At 47.4% G+C, this 20,852-nt stretch overlaps 1 protein-coding gene across 1 annotated transcript in view; it reads left to right on the top strand.

Annotated features, from left to right (window-relative positions):
- The window catches only part of LOC133113895 (voltage-dependent T-type calcium channel subunit alpha-1I-like), a 136,860-nt gene that overhangs the window by 101,064 nt on the left and 14,944 nt on the right, over window positions 1-20,852 (top strand). Inside the window, exons 21-32 of the mRNA XM_061223026.1 lie at window positions 1,422-1,600; window positions 1,968-2,094; window positions 2,403-2,528; window positions 2,631-2,720; window positions 4,543-4,735; window positions 6,073-6,224; window positions 7,245-7,354; window positions 9,515-9,648; window positions 10,722-10,792; window positions 16,577-16,655; window positions 17,908-18,029; window positions 19,905-20,321. Coding sequence (XP_061079010.1) covers window positions 1,422-1,600; window positions 1,968-2,094; window positions 2,403-2,528; window positions 2,631-2,720; window positions 4,543-4,735; window positions 6,073-6,224; window positions 7,245-7,354; window positions 9,515-9,648; window positions 10,722-10,792; window positions 16,577-16,655; window positions 17,908-18,029; window positions 19,905-20,321 — 1,800 coding nt within the window. The remainder of the gene's footprint in view (window positions 1-1,421; window positions 1,601-1,967; window positions 2,095-2,402; window positions 2,529-2,630; window positions 2,721-4,542; window positions 4,736-6,072; window positions 6,225-7,244; window positions 7,355-9,514; window positions 9,649-10,721; window positions 10,793-16,576; window positions 16,656-17,907; window positions 18,030-19,904; window positions 20,322-20,852) is intronic.

The following is a 20,852-nucleotide window of genomic DNA, read 5'->3' as shown; positions in this document are numbered from 1 at the left end:
ATTAATTATGTAATGGACTCCATTATTAATGTACAGTAGTGCGAAAATGGAGACAGATTTGCTATAGGCTAAGAACTGACTGTGTGGGACAGCCCAGCTGCAGTATGAATCTACCCCCTGCATCTACTGTATCTCCATGTCACTGACAGTGCTGGATGTTCTCCTGATTCTCCTGGTATATAAGTAATGTAAGTTCTCGCTCTGTGTAAGTGAAGTGTCTGCTAAATGCCATTATGTCTTAGTGGACTTCTGTGACATTACCTTGTGATGTTCATAAAGAAAAAACAACTGTTAATACAGACCAGTTCTCTGTATCTAGACTAACGCAGTTTATATTTTAATTTCAATGACTTACTGGACTGACATGAGAGGGGCATCTCACTCTATGGCTCCTGGTGTATCTCTTTCAATGGCCTGCAGCATAGTGGCTAAGGTACATGACTGGGACCCGGAAGGTTGGTGGGTCGATCTCCGGTGTAGCCACGATAAACTGTTGGACCCTTGATCAAGGCCCCTAAACGCTGCATTGCTCCAGGGGGCATTGGGGACTGCTTACACTAATCAATAGTTAGTCACTTTGGATAAAAGTGTCAGCTAAGTAACGAGGTTATAACACACTTTTTATTATTATTTATATAATTATTAGAGCACTCCACCTCTCTCAAGCGCACGGTTGTTCTGCGAGTTAGCGTGGTCTCCAGGTTGGGTGTGGCGGCACGGTCGATGCTCCCTGCTCTGTTTCATTCAGAGTCACAGTCACAGTGGCGCCTGGCGCTTTGCGTCAGCGTCTGTCGGCATGTCTGCGGCGGAGGTGTCAGTGGAAACACAGGTGCTGAGAGATTGTTCTGCCTCGCACTTGTCTCTGTGAATGCGTGTCTTTGATAGCAGGTTTGTATGTTTCCCTCACAAATGCACCCCCTTCCCGTCACTGGAATCACAAGCTGTTGTGAAAGGTGCAGTGGGGCAGTAAATGACGGCCAGATTACACCTATAATCTCTCTCTCTCTCTCCCTCTCTCCCTCTCACCTTCTCTCTCTCTCACGCTTTCTCTCCCTACCGCTCTCTCTCCCTCCCTCTCTTTCTCTCTTTCACACACTCACCCTACCTCTCTCTCCCGCTCTCTCTCCTTCTCTTTCACTCCCTCTCTCTCTGTCCCTCTCACCTTCTCTTTCTCCCTCTCTCTCACGCTGTCTCTCTCCCTACCTCTCTCTCTCCCTCTTTCCCTCTCTCTCCCTCCCTCTCTCTCATGCTCTCTCTCCCTACCTCTCTCTCCCTCTCTTTCTCTCTTTCTCCATCTCTCTCTCCCTCCCTCCCTCTCTCTCTCCCTCTCTTTCTCTCTCTCCCTACCTCTTTCTATCTCTCATCTCTCTCTCCCTCTCTCTCCCTCTCTCTCTCTCCCCCTCTCTCCCTCTCTCTCTCAGGTGGTGTCCATGGGCCTGTACCTGGGAGATAAGGCCTATTTGCGCAGCAGTTGGAACATTCTGGATGGTTTCCTGGTCTTTGTGTCGCTGATTGATATTGTGGTGTCCATGGCGGGCGGGGCCAAAATCCTCGGCGTGTTGCGAGTGCTGAGGCTTCTCCGGACCCTGCGGCCCCTGAGGTTCAGAATCACACCCGCGGTTCACTAATTCAGGCATTTTACGGGCAGTTCTAGCAGCCGCTATTTGTCACAGTGGCTTTAGATGTATTTTAATTGGTGAGAGATAAATGCAGGAACACTGCAGAAACATGTTGAAACTAAGGAGTGAACTTTAACTTTAACGAGTAAACACAAACATAGTTTTTCTTCGCTAACTCATTTTGACGAGTCAGTTTTAATGATTTCTGAACATGCCAAGCTGTGAAGGAAAAAAAAGTTTGCTTTTTAATTGTTTAGCCAAACTTAAGTGACAAATTGATTGAATCCCAGCCAAATTGTGCAGAAGTTTGTTCGCCCCATAAACCTCTCATGCTTTTGTCTCTCTTAGGGTCATCAGCCGAGCGCCGGGGTTAAAGTTGGTGGTGGAGACCCTTATCACATCCCTCAAGCCCATTGGCAACATTGTTCTGATCTGCTGCGCTTTCTTCATCATTTTTGGCATTCTAGGGGTCCAGGTAGAGTTGCCTATTTACAGCACAATACTTGGATTTTCTAAGCTTCTGTCTGTCTGGATTTTGTCTTTGTATTTTTGAACGCTGTTCTCTTTTTTGGTGCTCTTGAGAATTATTTGGCACTTCAATTGGAATTGAAAAAAGAAAAATATATATATATATGCTACTTGAGCAGAAAAAAAAAAACTTTCTGGCTTATTCTTTTCCAGTCTGCGTGTAGTCACAATTCTGCTTTCCATTTGAACGTGTACCAACTGCAAAAGCACTAAAAACCAACATGACTAATGAGATCATTCTATCCCGGTCCACAGCTATTCAAAGGCAAGTTCTTCTACTGCGCGGGGCCAGATGTGAAGAACATCACCAACAAGTCCGACTGTTTCTCAGCCAATTACAAGTGGGTCCACCACAAGTACAACTTCGACAACCTGGGACAGGTATGCTAACAGCTACTTCTTTGAAGACATTCTCAGGAATATTAATAATGCAGAAAAGTTACCGCCCTGGCTTTGTGTTTGTGTGTCTGATTTCCGCTGCAGGCACTGATGTCCCTCTTTGTGCTGGCTTCCAAAGATGGCTGGGTCGACATCATGTACCACGGCCTAGATGCAGTCGGCATTGACCAGCAGGTAAACAGTATCTCGTCTGCATTTTCCTGTGTGCCTCTGAACTGCCTGTGCCAGCAGTAGTCTAGACAATCATATAAATATTCCTTCACTGGGTCAGTTCCGTTATAGCTTTTGGCAAAATATGGTTTTAGCTATTCTTGTAACGCTGTGGCGGAACTTAATGTTGGATTTGAAGAATAACGTGTGAATGACTCACTGTACATTAGCTTGCTGACAGGCATTAAACATTCACCACTTTGTAGCTGCTGCTCCAAACTTGTCTGCTTCAGCATTCACAAGCACAAAATGGTGGGGCTCATGGGTAAAGCACATATTCTGCAGCGATGCTTCTTCACAGCCCACTGTTATAACCAGGCAATGCCACTGACAACTGGAGCTGGAGTGCAGCAAACCACTGTCGTCTGAGGGATAGAGGGTTTTAGTTGGCGGGGTATTTACAGCTTTGCTGCCCATTAGCGCCTCCTGTGGTGGATCGGGGGATTGCTGTGCGAGATGGGCAGTCCACTGGCTGTGACCCAGGTGGACTGCAGGGGGGTAAAGGAGGCGGCTGGCAAGCCTGCTTTGAAGGATGAGTGTCCCAGTCTTATCAAGTTGCGGAGAATGCTGTTCGGAATTCTAGATTGCAGAATGTGGGCGGCGGGGATGGTGCAGTGGGTAGCACTGCCGCCTCACAGCAAGGAGGTCCTGGGTTCGAATCTCGGTCGGCCGGGGCCTCTCTGTGTGGAGTTTGCATGTTCTCCCCCTGTTTGCGTGGGTTTCCTCCGGGTACTCCGGTTTCCTGCCACAGTCCAAAGACATGCTGGTTAGGCTGATTGGAGAGTCTAAATTTCCCGTGGGTATGAGTGTGTGAGTGAATGGTGTGTGTGCCCTGCAATGGACTGGCAACCTGTCCAGGGTGTATTCCTGCCTTTCGCCCAATGTATGCTGGGATAGGCTCCAGCCCCCCTGCGACCCTGTTCAGGATAAGCGGGTTAGGATAATGAATGGTTGGATGGGATATACATATATAAAAGTTATCCCCAAAAAGACTTTTGGTTCACACCCCAGCAATGCGGCGAACACAACCCATTACGGTAAAAGTACCGCAGCGCTCTGACACCCAGAGAAGCGTTGATAATTCCAGTTAATTTGCTTTTCCATTTGATTTATCCATTGGAAGTTGGGCTTGGCTGGCTGACTGAAGAGCTTGATTGAACGGGGAGAATGAGTGCGCCCGTGCAGGTGCTGCCGTGGGCAGGCCCGGACAGGGCTGACAGCTCGGCGGATTTAAATAGACAGCTCCGCAAACCCACCGGAGTCCGCCAAAGGATCTCAGAGCGCTGCTGCCAGCCCCTCCGTGTCCGGGGGGAAGGGAGGACCGAGAGCACATATCTCATTATGAGCCATGACTTCACCACCGAGAACAACAACAAACTGTCCTGAGTCAGAATCCAATGGAGGATTAAATGGTGTGTGAAATTCGACTCGGCCTCGTCGGAATTAATCTGGCCGCAGTGCACGGCACAGGTTATTAAAAAGCCATTCCCCTTGGAAATTATCGGCGCAGCACTTTTTCTGAGATGTCTTTCTTTGCCAGTGTTTTTAATAATTATGGTCTTCGAGAAGTTAGCAGTGGGCTTGTTGCTGAGAGCGTAAGCGTCCAACGTTTTTTTTTAGATCTCAAATTTCAGACTTTTCCAGAAAAAAGCAGATTTTGTCAAAGCCCCTGTCACATCCCTCCTACACGGCTCACCTGTTTCTTCCTCCCTCTGCCATCCACTGCCAGCCCGCTGGCTCTCCTCTTCTCTCATCGGCCGTTCTTTCTTCTCCTTCTCTCCCCCAGCCCTCCATTAACAACAACCCCTGGATGCTGCTGTACTTCATCTCCTTCCTGCTCATCGTCAGCTTCTTCGTGCTCAACATGTTCGTGGGCGTGGTGGTGGAGAACTTCCACAAGTGCCGGCAGCACCAGGAGGTGGAGGAGGCCAAGCGGAGGGAGGAGAAGAGGCTGAGGAGGATGGAGAAGAAGAGAAGGAGTAAGATAGAGGGAGATTAGAGCTGTCTCTGGACCCTAAAATCCATCTTAAAATTACCAGCTGCCAAAATTTAGCTTGAGCTGGTCAAACCATGTTGAGTATGGAACTGGTTTGAACTGGTCAACCAGTTATCAGCTGTTTCAAAACCTAGCATGAGCTGTTTTTTTCAGCAGGGTATAAACAGAAATATAGAAATATGGTGTCAGCATACCTCACATTGTGCATAAGAGGGGAACGCTCCGTGAGATAATCTCGTAGCCTCATCAATGTCTGGCAGCCCAGTCTACATACATCAGCACATCATGAGTGCGTCCCAATATTCCGAAAATGCATCCTACTTTCCTCCACTTGTCGGAGGATACAATTTTGGGGTATTGTGACACACCCCATGTGTGCCCCAAAGTTTATATTCATACCTTCAAACTCTCCTTACCTGGGCTTTCAATGAGGCTGCTGTTGTTGGAGCTGACACTATGAATGCCCTGAGATGCCCCCGCTACAAACTGGTAGAAAATATACATGCAGAAAGTAAAAGTCCTCACTAGTATTTTGTTTCAATCATCTGGATTTGCTAATTAGCACAATCGTTCAGTCAGGAGGTAGAACTAATTGGTGGAATTACCTGGAAGAAACTCACACCAGAACTTTTACTTTTTGACCCTTGGACTTTCCACCTCTTGTAAAATCATTGAAAGTAGCTATGTTCAGTATTGGCTGTAGTCAGTATTTTAGTTGGCTGTGATTTAAACCTATGACAGTCTTTTGTTGCAGGTTATTAATATGAGATTAAGGTAATTACTTTTTGGAAATTACCTTGGATTGTACTTGCAGCCTCAGGAAAAAAGACATAAATTTCCAAGAGCAATTTCTATCTTTCATGTCCTTTCTCACCTGTCCTTATCCACTTCTCTCTCCTCCCCCTGTATCTCTGCATCTCTCCACTCCTCTATTCTTCCTTCTCACTTCATATTCTTCTCCCTCTTTCCATCCCATTCTACTCACTTTTCTCTCCTTCTCTCCCTCCCTCTGTGTCCTTCTCTCCTTTGCTCTGCATCCATTTTATTTCCTCTCCTTTCCTGTACTCTCTCCTTGCCTGCTCTCTTATCCTCTCCTGTCCCCGCTCTCCCCCTAACTTCTCCTCTCCTCCCCTCCTCTCCCCCTCTCTCCTCTTCTCCCCTCTTCTCCTCTCATTTCCCATTATCTCACCCCTCCTCCCCTCTCCTCTCCCCACCCCTCTTCTCCTCCCCTCCTCTCTCCCCCTCTCCCCCCTCTCCCCTCGTCTCCCCCTCTCCTCGCCTCTCCTCCTCCTCTCCTCTCTCCCCCTCTCCCTCTCTCAGAGGCTCAGAAACTGCCGTATTACTCCGGCTACAGTCACGTGCGTCTGATGGTCCACACTCTCTGCACCAGCCACTACCTGGACCTCTTCATCACCTTCATCATCTGTGTCAACGTGGTCACCATGTCCCTGGAGCACTACAGCCAGCCACAAGTGAGTGTGCCTCCATGGTAACCATGTCCCTGGAGGACTACAGCCAGCCACAAGTGAGTGTGTGCGTCCGTGGTCACCATGTCACTGGAGCACTACCGCCAGCCACAAGTGAGTGTGTGTTCATGGTAACCATATCCCTGGTGCACTACAGCCAGCCACAAGTGAGTTTGTGTGTCCTTGGTAACCATGTCCCTGGAGCTCTACAGCCAGCCACAAGTGAGTGTGTGTGTCCTTGGTAACCATGTCCCTGGAGCTCTACAGCCAGCCACAAGTGAGTGTGTGTCCATGGTAACCATATCCCTGGTGCACTACAGCCAGCCACAAGTGAGTGTGTGTGTCCTTGGTAACCATGTCCCTGGAGCTCTACAGCCAGCCACAAGTGAGTGTGTGCGTCCGTGGTCACCATGTCACTGGAGCACTACAGCCAGCCACAAGTGAGTGTGTGTTCATGGTAACCGTATCCCTGGTGCACTACAGCCAGCCACAAGTGAGTGTGTGTGTCCTTGGTAACCATGTCCCTGGAGCTCTACAGCCAGCCACAAGTGAGTGTGTGTGTCCATGGTAACCATGTCCCTGGAGCTCTACAGCCAGCCACAAGTGAGTGTGTGTGTCCATGGTAACCATGTCCCTGGAGCACTACAGCCAGCCACAAGTGAGTGTGTGTCCATGGTAACTATATCCTTGGAGCTCTACAGCCAGCCCCAAGTGAGTGTGTGTGTCCATGGTAACCATGTCCCTGGAGCTCTACAGCCAGCCACAAGTGAGTGTGTGTGTCCATGGTAACCATGTCCCTGGAGCACTACAGCCAGCCACAAGTGAGTGTGTGTCCATGGTAACTATATCCTTGGAGCTCTACAGCCAGCCCCAAGTGAGTGTGTGTGTCCATGGTAACCATATCCCTGGAGCTCTACAGTCCGGCCTCCTTACCTGGGTCTCTCAGAGCCGTGCAGAGTCTCACCTGGTGCTTTTACACAAAGGCCGGTCAAAGCAGCGTAACCGCCCTCTCCCTCTCTCCCCCAGTCCCTGGAGAGGGCCCTCAAGTACTGCAACTACTTCTTCACCGCCACCTTCGTGCTGGAGGCCGTCCTGAAGCTCATCGCGTTCGGCTTCCGCCGCTTCTTCAAAGACAGGTAGGCCTGTCGCGCTGAGCCCTGGCGGGGGGCCCGGTCCTGGCGCCCGCTCGCTCACGGCGTAACGCGCTCCGCCTGAGTCACGCCTCCCCGTGTCACACAGCGGCGAGCGCGCCGTTCACCCGCGGATGACTTTCATCACCTTAACACTGCTCGCGTGCGCCGCTTTTCTAATGCCCGCTTAATCACTCCTGCATTACCGTAATTGGAGGCGGCGCGCAGAGCTGGAAAAAAGATGGTGAGATAATTATTTTTAATTAGGTCTGTTCTCAGCTTAGCTTTCCGGTTATAAACCCCTGCCATAAACATATTGCGGTCGTAATTCAGAAAACAAATACATTATATTAGTGCGAACTTTATCTTGTGGAAATGAATGTTTTTCCCTCTTAAATACTTGGGCTAATGCTGTTTGAATTGTGCATCGTTATAGGGAAGTAAGAAAACAGCTAAGCATGTAAATAAATATAGATGTATATTAGGAACTTGGCTTTTTTAATTAGCTGAGTTCATAATGAATATTTTCTGAAATCTTAAAGTACATTTTTGTTAGTATTATGATGGTTTAACATCAGGTATGAAATTGAACTACGGCTCAGTTGTTTACAGATTCCAGTTCCAAAAGCATTGTGTTATTTGTTGTTATATGTGTATACTGTATATGGCTGTATTTCAAATTTGGTTCCTGTCCAGAAATGTGTGCAATGTCTGAAAATGGCACTCAATTGTTTTTAATCCAATTATGTTTTATGCCCATATTCACACACCATGTGCAACATTAGCAGAATTGCCTTGTAATATTTTGATATTCTGCTCATTTTAACAGTACATTCCATTAGCCAGTAATGACCCAGGTCTGTAGCTGTGTGAGTTCAGTTTCCATTCCTCTGTTTGAGCTGTGTGACCCATTTTCACTGTGTTTCTCCCCCTGCACTGCAGTCAGTCTGTTTTACATAACTTACCAGCACCGGCGTTAACTCCCTGTCATCATTTTATTCATCATTGCTATTAATTTGCTTAGCAGTAAGACTTTTCTGGGGCAGCCGACAAATATCTTAGACGCAGTCCTAGAAAATGGAGCACACATTTTTTTGGAAAGTAGGAATTACTTCTGGGTCTAAATGTCTTCAAAAAGGGAGAGGAATTCAAAAGGAAATCAGGTTAGAGAGTATACATACCTGATATTGTTTAAGCAGGTAGGCCAAAGGAAAAGTTTTCAGTTCTCATTTCCTGTGATGCCCCTTGGTAGCCAATAAGACGTAAGGAGTGGATGCAGAGAAACAGACTTTTTCCAGAACACCCCGACGCCAGATTTTTAATTTTAATTTTAAACATTCGAGAACCTTTCTTCAGCACAGTCCTCCATTAAGCAGGTGTATTTAGGACAGACATTAGATTTTATTACTGTGAGCAGATGGAAGAGCTCCCCCGGTTGGCCCATCATGAACTCTTTCAGTAACAACTAAGAACCTCTCCCATCAAAACACTAACTGAGCGTATCCCTGCTTAGCTCCAGAAGCTTGACAATAGGCTATGGTATAGCTGTGGCTAAACGCTTGCAACTGGACAAAACTGCAATGACAAAGCCTGTCATGAATTAAGGTAACGCAAGGCATGCGCTGAGGTGAAGGCGTTGTGGCCCCAGAGCCAGGTATACTAAAGTGGAAGCCTGCTCAGATTAGGCCAAAGCAGGTAGGCAGCAGTGTGCTTCAACCTGCTGAGATTAGGTAGTGTGGAGTGTGCACCAGCATAGGAGCCTGCTGTGTGTGTGCATATGTGTGTATATGAGTGTGTGTATGTGTGCGTATGTGTGTATGTGTATGTGCGTGTGTATGTGTGCATATGACTGTGTGTATGTGTATGTGTGCGTGTGTGTGTTTGTGTATGTGCGTGTGTATGTGTGTATGTGTGCGTATGGGTTTGTGAGTGTGTGTTTGTGTATGAGTGTGTGTGTGTGTGTGTGTGTGAGAGAGTGTGTGCGTGTGTATGTGTGTATGTGTGCATATGAGTTTGTGAGTGTGTGAGTGTGTGTGTGTGTGTGTGTGTGTGTGTGTGTGTGTGTGTGAGTGTGTGAGTGTGTGAGTGTGTGTGTGTGTGTGTGTGTGTGTGTGTGTGTGAATGTGTGTGTGCACGTCTGTGTGACCGGTGCCCGTACTCCTGCAGGTGGAATCAGCTGGACCTGGCCATTGTGCTGCTGTCAGTGATGGGCATCACGCTGGAGGAGATCGAGATCAACGCCTCACTGCCCATCAACCCCACCATCATCCGCATCATGAGAGTGCTACGCATCGCCCGCGGTGAGCCAATCACACGCTCCCTCCAGCCTCTGCCTTCTCACGTCAAAATAAAATCCACACTCCTTTCACATTTATTTTTTGGTTAAAATAAAATGAGGGTAAATTTTCCATTTATTCCTCCCTCCCTCTTCAATATGGAAATTTTTAATGACACGGATGATATTTAAACCTCCATGCTAACCCCACATGTAAAAATAGGCAGCGGGGAGGTGCAGTCGCCCAGGAGAATGAATGGTAATTACAGAGCGGTATTAGGTGGAACGTGAAGAAGAGCTTCCTGGTTCCTGTGACTGGGTTTGTGGGGGACGCGGCGATACCTCGGTCTCACCAGGCGGGGTTTATGAACAATGACTGTCACTTGAATGGTCAGGACCCTCGGGTGGTCCGTGTACTGCCCGACGCTCTTTTAATTGCGTGCTGCTTTCCATTATTTCTGCTTCGCAGCTGCGCTGCGGTCGCTCATTTATCTTGTGAGAGGCAGGGCGAGGGCTCTTCCGGCACCTTCCTCCTTCCCCGGGAGCCTCTCCGGGCTTTAGAAAAAGCCGCTGGCTTCATTTCTGCTTTGACCCGTGTGATACTTGCCATTTCCCCATTTCTTGGGAATTGGACCGTAGGGAAGTCCTTAAACTCTTTACATTTCCACCACAGCCCCCAATCTCTCATCCATATTTCTGTTCTGATGCCTGCTCTCATGTTATAGCTCTCACTCCCCTTTCCCCACCTCTCCGCTCCTGTCCTCTCTCTCCCTCTCTCTCTCATTCATCTCTCTCTCTCCCTCCTCCCACCCTCCCATTTCTCCCCCCTTTCTCCCCCCCTTTCGTTCTCTCTCTCCCTCTCCCTCTCCCTCTCTCTCCTCTCTTCCTCTTCTTCACTCCCCCCTCCCTCCCTCTCTCTCCCCATCCCTCCCCATCCCTCCCCCTCTCTCTGCCTCCCTCCTCTCTCTCCCCCTCCCTCTCTCCTCCTCTCTCCTCCCTCTCTCTCCCTCTCTCCTCCCTCTCTCTCCCCCTCCTTCTCTCTCCCTCTCCCCCTCCACTCTTCCTCCCCCTCCCTCCCTCTCTGTTTCTCTCCCGCAGTGCTCAAGCTGTTGAAGATGGCCACAGGGATGCGTGCTCTGTTGGACACAGTGGTTCAGGCTCTGCCGCAGGTAGGACTAAAGGATAAACACATAGCTCCTCACCCAGAACACATAGTGCCCTAGTCCCACACTGTGGACTGCCCTAGTCCCACACCATCGAGTGCCATAGTCCCACACTATAGAGTGCCATGGTCCCACACTAAAGCATTTGCCAGATTCCCTTCCTCCTGAACTGAATCCTACTTGTCCCTCACACCTGAGGACTCACAGGTTATCTGTGAATGAGGGAAGTGCACTGTTTCTGATCGGAGTGCAATTCACATAGTTAGCATGAGCCCACCTTAGTTATTAGTGTTACAGTATGACCTCTGTCTTTTGTGTATCTTTGCTGCTCCCACAACTATCTTTGGTTTACATCCAGTTTGCCATAGATTGGCTATTTCCGTTTACAGTTTCAATAAGCTGCCATTTGCATTAACCAGTGGAGACTAGTTTGGCTGTGGATTTGTGATTACTTTGTTGACTTTTGGTTATTTTTGAAGGTGACTCTGGGTGGAAATTTAAATCTCCTGTGGGTGTAACCTAATCAGACTCTTGGTCGCAGCCTGCAGATGAAATGTTCCAAAGCTCAGCATTCACAGCCACTCCGTACCCGGTAAACCTTTGAAGACCAACCAGGTTTAGACAGATTGACCCGTTGGTTAATTTCCAGTTCCCATTCCACATTCCCATTTCCCTGTCCCTTTCCCCTGACTGTGTCACAGCATTAGTAATTTAGCATTTTAAGGTGACATACAGTTGGACAGCCATTCTCTTCCTGGTCACTGGCACCTCACTGCTATTGGACCAGGCTGTGGGAGTGTTCCTTAGCCCCCTCCTATCAGGAGCGACGGGGTAGGGGAGCACTGACTTAGGGTCTCTCTCCCCTCTCCTGCGGATATCCATTTCTGCTCATTAACAGCCGTCCATGCCTGTATCTCCAGGGCATCGTGGAGGTAATTAACAGGGTGGTGATTTAGGGGCCATCACGACGAGTAGCACTGACAGAAGGAGCCTGCGACAATATCAAGCCCTCCTTTTTTTTTCCAGGAAAAGGCTTTGATGTCGTTTGGCTCTCTCTCTGCTGTAGCGGAATTATATTACAAATATAACCGCATCATTTTCCCCTCCTAGCCAAGAGGAGACTGACCATGCAATTGAATGTTAATAGTTTCATAAAAATTGAAGCGGCTGCTAAGCTGTATCCGGGTTTCTGTCAGGACGGATGATAAACTTTGGAAAGTGTGTCTTGTTTGTGCTTGCAGCGGAGTTCTCCCAACTATCCCCATTTCAATGACAGCATTATACAAGCGCTTCATTTTTTACTGCCAGCCTGCAGTTTACACCCGCCCAGGTTCAAAGATCTGTATTATTTGCAATGGGACAATGTTTTTATCGCAATCTTTTTATTTAATCGTAATTATTCATCTTTAGTGACAATAAAATCATTGTGTTGTGATCTTGTTGATATATTTATATCATTTTATTTTTGCTTCTGCCCCCGGTGAGTCCCTGAATCATAACTGTGTTTCGCAGTTCTCCTGGCCGCTGCCGAGCTATAACACATTTGTCACATGGGGCCTGGTGCTGGGGCTTAGCGTCCAGCACGCTGAGACACAGATCATTAAACGCTCAACATGCCAGTTAATGCAGCCTGAGATTAGCCTGTCGGACATTTTGAGTGATGCGCCGCATCAAAGGTTCTGATTAAATTGGAGCTTTGATGCACACCACCAATCACAAGGCACAGACTCGGAGCTTTGCTCCACTCCACCAATCACCAGGCCTTATTCAGACATTTTATCCGCTTCACCAGTTGCAGGGCACACATTGCACTTGACCGTGAACTTATTGCTCTTCTATTAAAGAACAGGGCCTGGAATGTCTTTGCGCTGCCAGTTTCGAGTGCGCGTCCCGTGGAGTGATGCGTAATTGGCTGTAGCATTGTTTTGGGCGTAGGAGGGGGGAGAGGGGTCGGCCGCCAATCCTCCGCTTAACCAGGCCTTTGCCATCTGCCCGCACAGTTAAAACGGCTGGCGGACTGAAGGATTTACGGGATGATGTGCCTCTCAACTGGGTGAATGAATAAACAGGGGGACACTTTTCTATTCCATTTCGGCAGTATGGCAGCGCATGCATCACGACTTCAAAATCACACAATGAGCCCTTCCAGAAAAGTTCAGTGCTTGCACTGGTGACACGAGAAACTTCAACGTTTTACATTTTGCCTTTTTTACATTGAGATTGTAAAGAGGTTGCACTTTGCAATGAATGATGACAGATTACCCTTGACACTTAAATGAGCCAATTAGGCAATTTAGGGCTTAATTTACTAAAGGATTGCTTGTGTACTGGGGGCAGTGAAGGCCTGCAGAAGTGTGCGGTTGACTAACCAGCTGTATAATGACTGAAATTGACAATTAAGAGCCGATTCTCATGGGTAGAGTCACTGGGCACCTTTGCCCTTATACATTGTGCAGTCTTTGTATACTATGTGACTGTAAGCAATAATGCGTTGAGCTGACAGCAGATTGAGACTGTTAACTATTCCATTAATGTTTAAAGTTCAGTACAATATTCAAGTTTCCTTCTTGCATGGAAATCGTATGACTTGAGGACAATCAGACATCAGTGGTCAGATATGGCTGTATGAACAGAGCAGCACCAAAAATCTCAAGAAATCTTCGGTGAACTATAGTAACTATATAGGTTCAGAAATTGTGCATTTGAAGAGGACGGCGAGCTGTTCAATTGTGCGAATATTTAGCATGCGATCTGCCCTGGACGTTCTGCTATATTAACCATAAAACATAGCAATGGCAGGGACAATATAATGCACTGCTGTCTGAAAGGTTTTATGCCACAATAAATTCTGTAAAACAATTAATTGCTTTTATCTTGAAGTTGTCTGTGTCATGTCTCACATAACTAATTCTGCATAGTACAGAATGTCAGGAGCTTGAGAAACTGCACTGGGCAGCTGTGTATTTTAACGCTTAGGGAACTGGACTTGCCCAAGGTTGTTTGATCGATGGCCAGGTGGATGCTGCCATCCCTGCTGTATAATGCAGCCATGCCAGCTTGAACATTGAGCTGGTCAAGCTGGTCATAAGCTGGTCTGGCTGGGTATGAGCTGGTCAACCAGCTGTTTCAAACCGTAGCTTGTGCTGGTCAAACCATGTCAAGCTGGAAGCTGATCTGAACTGGTCAATCAGCTAAATCAATGTCAAGCTGGAAGCTGATCTGAACTGGTCAATCAGCTAAATCAATGTCAAGCTGGGAGCTGGTCTGAATTGGTCAACCAGCTAAACCAATGTCAAGCTGGGAGCTGGTCTGAATTGGTCAACCTGCTACCAGCTGTTTGAAAATCTACTATAGCTTGAGCTGTTTTTCCAGCAGGGCTGAAAGGGCTTGAGCTGGCTGAAAGGTTTGAGCACATGTGCAGCTGTATGAATGGACTGCACAGTAAAGGAATGGCTCTGTAATTTGAGCGTATGCTTAATGCATACCCCCATGTTTTTGTTTTTTTGGTTGCGCCCTCTTCCATGGACACACCTGTGAATATCGAGTCCCTTTTTTCTTCGCGTCCCATCCCATGTTTTTGTTTGTTTAGTTTTTTTATGCCTTATTTCTGTCTGATAGCAATGTCTGCTTTCATGTATGGATTATGAAGATCTTAGAGAACTGCTGTATTCACGTGTGTTCTCATGGACATGATAAGAGGTGAGAACAGAATTATTTCCTGTGGCAGACTGAGTGCCAACATAATAGTAATGTTTTACTTAATCATGTGCAAAGTACATACTGCATACGGACATTTAATGTCTGTGCCCGTGGACTCAGGTTCGTTTTAAATTGTTTAACAAGATGGCTGTGACACTCAGCACTACATTTCCCAAAGGCCCTCGCTGCAGGGCTCCTGCAGGTGCATGTGCTGACAGCTAACTGAAACAGTGTTATTGGCCTAATGGAAGAGGTGACACATTGGGGAGTCAATGTGTGAGATTATTATGCTTCTGAATTTGTCTGTTACATTGGAAATAGGCCTAATGGAAAATGTGTGATAAATATATTACTACTTTACTCAATAACTCATTTTGACACTACCATTTAGTTTTTCTGCATGCCACATTTCTCTGTAGTGACTAGACTATTTGTCAATCTGCATGACATGAATATTGAATCCTGACAAATCTGAACTCATTTGGAAAAAAAATGTGAAATAGTGTTTTAATGCTTTAAAGCTTTCTGAAACATCAAGTGTAAAACCAATTTGCCATCTAATCTGTTTGATAGATTTCACCAGGTCACTGAAAATCGGTAGTAGTGTATTCATCAGATATTGTGTGCATGAAATGGTTATGGGCCTTGCCATGGCCATTGAATTCCATTGTGTTTCTCTGCTCCCAGTTCGGCAGGTTGAACGGTTGGTTATTAATGCAGCAACATTTCCTGTTTGACGGTGCATGAAAGCCCCTTGGCTAGCTTGGTGGCGTTTGCTGTGAATTGAAAGCTCTGAGACAAGGCTTAGCTTCGGTTACAAATACCTTCCAATTAGGTAACAGCTCATTCCCGTAATCAAAATGGCTTCACGGTAATGCTGCTGGTGGGCCCACATTCAGCGTAGACTTCACTGGGTTTTTTTCTGAACCATGGTTTTCCATCACTCCGGTTAGAAGCCATTGCTGCTGCAGTGAAAGCGTCGACTTGCAGTGGGAGGTTATTCATCTAAAGCAATTCCATCTTCTACCTCACCGCTAGCCTGTTTTGCTAATGGAATTGTATTTACCTTAGGGGAAATATGCACTGATTTAACACTGACAGTACATTCGATAATAACAGTCTCTCATTCAGCACAAACATATTCAAATTTCACTATTTCATCTACTTGATCCACGGTACCGAGACCATTTTATGAAAATTGACTTCTTCACCTTCCATAGTTTACCTGAAAGGGAAACCAACTAATGTCCAATAACAAACAACTGAAGCCCTTATAAAAATATATTGCAATAAAACCATTCGCTATACCTACGTAAAATCATTCAATCATTTAATCATTATCACTGAACTGGTATGAACTCGTCACAGAACTAGACTAAAAGGTACTGACTAAGACGCCGTGTTTCATTGAGAATTTGTGGTTTGGCTTGACTTGAGAGTTCAAGGATTCAGTTTGTTACAGAGCAGAGGACAACGGTGACTAACTTGATGGTTGGTCCTGTTAAGATATGCCTGGTAAACAACATACTGTTCCTGTTCTGCTTGTTTTGTTAGAGGTTAGAAATGCATTTCTTTGTGTGGACAAATTACCTAAAGAAAATGTTTCCACTTCGCTCAGACGCATATTTTTCCTGAGAGCCAATTGGGGCTCCACGTACACTGTACTTTCAGAGATTCTGCAATAAGTGCATTTTTGTAGCCTTGTAAGAACAAGCAGACCTTGAAGTTTTGAAGCATTAACATCCTTCGCGGAAATGGAGCTGATTTACCATTTCGTTGTATGCCATTAACATCCTCTGGAAGAATGAGCAAGCCTTTGCTTATAGAACACAATGAAACACAAGTCAGGTTATGCACTAGCATGCAGGAACTTGCTGTCCCTAATTGTGTTGGACCTTACAGACTGTGAAAACTAAAAACGTGACATAAATTTACCACCACATTATTACATTGCAGTGCTTTTATCTGGCTGAAAAGAGGAGTCTTTTTAAAACCATGGCTGAAGGCTTTGTGCCCATGTTTCAGCGGTAAAGGAGCTCCCCACGGTGCGTTGTGATTGGGCAGATGTGTGACGGGGCGTGTCTCTTGCAGGTGGGGAACCTGGGCCTGCTGTTCATGCTGCTGTTCTTCATCTACGCCGCCCTCGGAGTGGAGCTGTTCGGAGAGCTGGGTGAGCGATCGCGCTACGTCACATTACGTTTCATGTAGCAGACGCTTTTATCCTAAGCCACGTGCAATAAGTACACACCATAGGTCATTAGGACTACAGAACGGGTCAGATCCAATAAGGAACAATTCACAAACAATCAGTTATACAGCCATGAACCTGAAGCCTAGTACACATGGTAAATAGGCCAAGTCAATAAAGTGAGCAACTACAGTCCCAGGATAAATACAAATGCAAGTCCCAGATTAAAATGCAAAGTAGGACCAGGGGGCTAAAAGATTGAGACAGATGACACAAAAGTGGCAATAGATCAGGGCAGTCCCACTGAGGAGTCAAAGTAATGTCTGAAGGGATGAGTCTTCAGACTGCAGCGTAAAATGAACAGTGACTGAGAAATAGAATCGGCAAGGGAAAAATTCTCGCAAACTGCATTTTTAAATATATGGTGATTGAAATGTAGTGTGATTAAAGACAATGTGGAAGTAAATTTTTTTCCACAACATTAATTGTGAACTTCTTATATGCTGACAGCTGAGCCAATGATGGTCCAGGCAGATTTTGACACTAATCATTTGACACTAATCATGTAATACAAGCGACTGACAGCATTTCAGCTGTTAATTCCGACTCAAGCAAATGCATCTGTTCGCCACTCATGCACACGTTAATGCTGGAGTGCATGTTGACAGACTCCACACTAAATCTCATTATTCCCAAGGAACCTGTCATTAAAAAATCATTGTAAATGCATCCTGTGTAAGCACATCCAATATTCAAATCACAACATAAAGAAAGAACATAAGGTACGTGTTATGAGCAGGCGTCCACCTCAAGGAAACAGTAATGACTAATTTCCATTTTAATTCGCTGAATTTATTCAGCACTGTAAACATGTGTTGATAATGAAGTGGGTGTGTTCATTAGAACCCTGTGGGCTCATGGGAAATGGAGTGCTCTTATGCTGTTGAAAGCAATCCCGTCTGTGCGACATGGCTCAGGCAGTAAGAGCAGTCGTCTGGCAGTCGGAGGGTTGCCGGTTCAATCCCCCACCCAGGCCGTGTCGAAGTGTCCCTGAGCAAGACATCTAACCCCCAAATGCTCCTGACGAGCTGATCGGGGCCTTGCATGGCAGCCAATCGCCGTCGGTGTGTGTGTGTGTGTATGAATGGGTGAAGGGAGAAGCATCAATTGTACAGCGCTTTGGATAAAGGCGCTATATAAATGCCTGCCATTCACCATGTGTTCTCTCCTGCAGTGTGCAACGCGGATTACCCCTGCGTGGGGATGAGTCGGCACGCCACCTTCGAGAACTTCTGCATGGCCTTCCTCACCCTCTTCCAGGTCTCCACCGGAGACAACTGGAACGGCATCATGAAGGTACAGCACTGCACAGCGCAACATAGCACAACAACACTACACGACCCAGCAGAACAACACTGCAAAACACAACCCGGCAGAACAACACAACACAACATAGCAGAACAACACTACACAACACAACATAGCAGAACAACACAACGCAACACAACATAGCAGAACAACACTACACAACACAACCCAGCAGAACAACACTACACAACACAACATAGTAGAACGACACTACACAACACAACCCAGCGGAACAACACTACACAGCACAACATAGCATAACAGTGACACTACGCAGCATAGCACAGTAGCACTATACAGCATAGCACAGTGTCACTACACAGCATAGCACAGTAGCACTATACAGCATAGCACAGTGGCACTATACAGCATCGCACAGTGACACTACCCAGCATAGCACAGTGACACTACCCAGCATAGCGCAGTGACACTACCCAGCATTGCACAGTGACACTACCCAGCATAGCACAGTAGCACTGCTGGGCACGGCATGGCAGCGTGCAACATAACACAGCAGCACAATACAGCCAGGAGCAGTCAGCAGCACAGTCAAAGCTCAGCACTAAAGCACCAAACAGCTCAGCACAGCACTGCCTTGCACAGTCAGCAGCACGGGGCAGAAAGCCACAGCGCTACCGCACGTGAGCGTACAGTAGGCTGGTTGATCTGTAATTTGAGAGGAGACGCGCGGGCGTATGTGATCCCCCCTCAGCTGCAGTGGATTTGAGTGATCTGAGAGGCTTCCTTATGGGCTTCTCCCCAGGCCTCTCATTGGTGGGGACTGACCGCAGCGGCTGCTGCTTTGAGATCTGAGCTTCCTGCTTTCTGACTCTTATTGATATGCGGGCTACACCATCGCCCGGGTGATTACTCGCAAATCTTTTTCTTCTTTTGAAGAAGTCCCCAGGCTTCCATATCTGTCCCCCTCCTGAGGGTGACATGCGCTGTCAGATATCTCTCTGTTCCTGCCCTCCGCTCAGTTAGCATTACACACCATTAAGGAGCCCATTCCCGGGACACTGGCCACTGTGCTGTGACAGCCTGCTTACAGCTGAAGAGATCTGTTCTCAGAAGTCACTATCTTTTTAAGATTTAAGGCGTGAAAGACTTTATCTTCAAAGAACTGTTCAAAATGGAGTCTGACTAAAGGCAAAAAAGATTGCAGATAAAAGTTAGATATCTGCTGTGTAAAACCCGGTTCTCCATTGCCAACCACGCTACATGTATAGTAAGTATCTGTAATGGGATCAATCTCAATAGTTTGGAAATGATAAGCGTGGGTCCTCAGATTCCTCTTCCTGGTTTCACGCGTCATTAAACAGGAAGCTGGAGTTAAAGGGAGTGTTTACTGTGCCGTATGGGTAGGCAGCCCTGGTCCTGTGGCACTTCTGCTTTGTGTCCCATCTCAGCTCGATCCCAAGATGATTGATGGATGATTGAAGTCTGAATATTCTAAATGGTGAAACCTGATTAAAATTAATGCAGTTATAGTTGTAGGTTTCGATGAAGCATACACCGGGACCAACTCTGGTGCTCCACACTCAGAAATATAGGTATGAAAATGCTTGGGGGTATCCTGTAGGTACATAAAATTGTACCCCTAGCCTGCAATATATAATTAATTTGTACCTTTTTTTGCTTGGAAAACTGGCTCATTTGTACCCAAACAGAACATTACTGTACTTTCAGAGTTCTTTTGGAAAATTTGATCCTTGAAGAACACACATGTACCTCCACTGTTTGAGTTTATTTCTGAGAGTGCAGGGCCAGGGCTGCCTACCCCTGCTTCACCGCGTGAAGCTTGCTTGGCTTGAGAAATGCGGATGGCCTGGGAAACGCTGTGCTCTTGGTCGCCCCCTACAGGACACGCTGCGGGAGTGCCCGCCGGGCGAGCACACGTGTAACCCCAGCCTGCAGTTCATCTCGCCGCTGTACTTCGTCAGCTTCGTGCTGACGGCGCAGTTCGTGCTGATCAACGTGGTGGTGGCCGTGCTGATGAAGCACCTGGACGACTCCAACAAGGAGGCGCAGGAGAACGCCGAGATGGACGCCAAGATCGAGCTGGAGCAGGAAGGCCGCTGCTGTCTGGGGGCCCTCGCAGGGCCCGGGGCCGGGCTGGGAGCCGGGCTGGGGGTCGGGCCGGGGGCCGGGCCGGGAGTGGGAGACGGAACCAACCGGCAGAGCCTGGGCACCAACGCCAACATCAACCCCACCAGCTCCACCCCCCACCGATGCGCCCGCGACCCCCGCGACCCCCGGAGACTCTACTCCCCAGCGCAGGTGAGCGCCCACACCGCCCACAGCTTTAAGCCAGGGGTGGGCAACTCCAGGCCTGGAGGGCCGGTGTGTATGCAGGATTAGAACAGGGATGGGAAACTCCAGGCCTGGAGGGCCGGTGTGTATGCAGGATTAGAACAGGGATGGGAAACTCCAGGCCTGGAGGGCCGGTGTGTATGCAGGATTAGAACAGGGATGGGCAACTCCAGGCCTGGAGGGCCGGTGTGTATGCAGGATTAGAACAGGGATGGGAAACTCCAGGCCTGGAGGGCCGGTGTGTATGCAGGATTAGAACAGGGATGGGAAACCCCAGGCCTGGAGGGCCGGTGTGTATGCAGGATTAGAACAGGGATGGGAAACTCCAGGCCTGGAGGGCCGGTGTGTATGCAAATTAGCCATATGCATCGTGACCGATTCACTCATAAATGAAACCACAATAAAATTCTACGAGACAAAAACATTTATCAGCTGCCGTTTATATCACTGAATGTGGCTATAAATGACAGATCATGTAAATGATTGGGATAATTAAAT

This window comes from Conger conger, chromosome 2 (genome assembly GCF_963514075.1).
Source record: "Conger conger chromosome 2, fConCon1.1, whole genome shotgun sequence".
Lineage (NCBI taxonomy): Eukaryota > Metazoa > Chordata > Actinopteri > Anguilliformes > Congridae > Conger > Conger conger.
The sequence above is the reverse complement of the archived record's forward strand: the minus strand, read 5'-3'. Positions and strand labels throughout refer to the sequence as shown.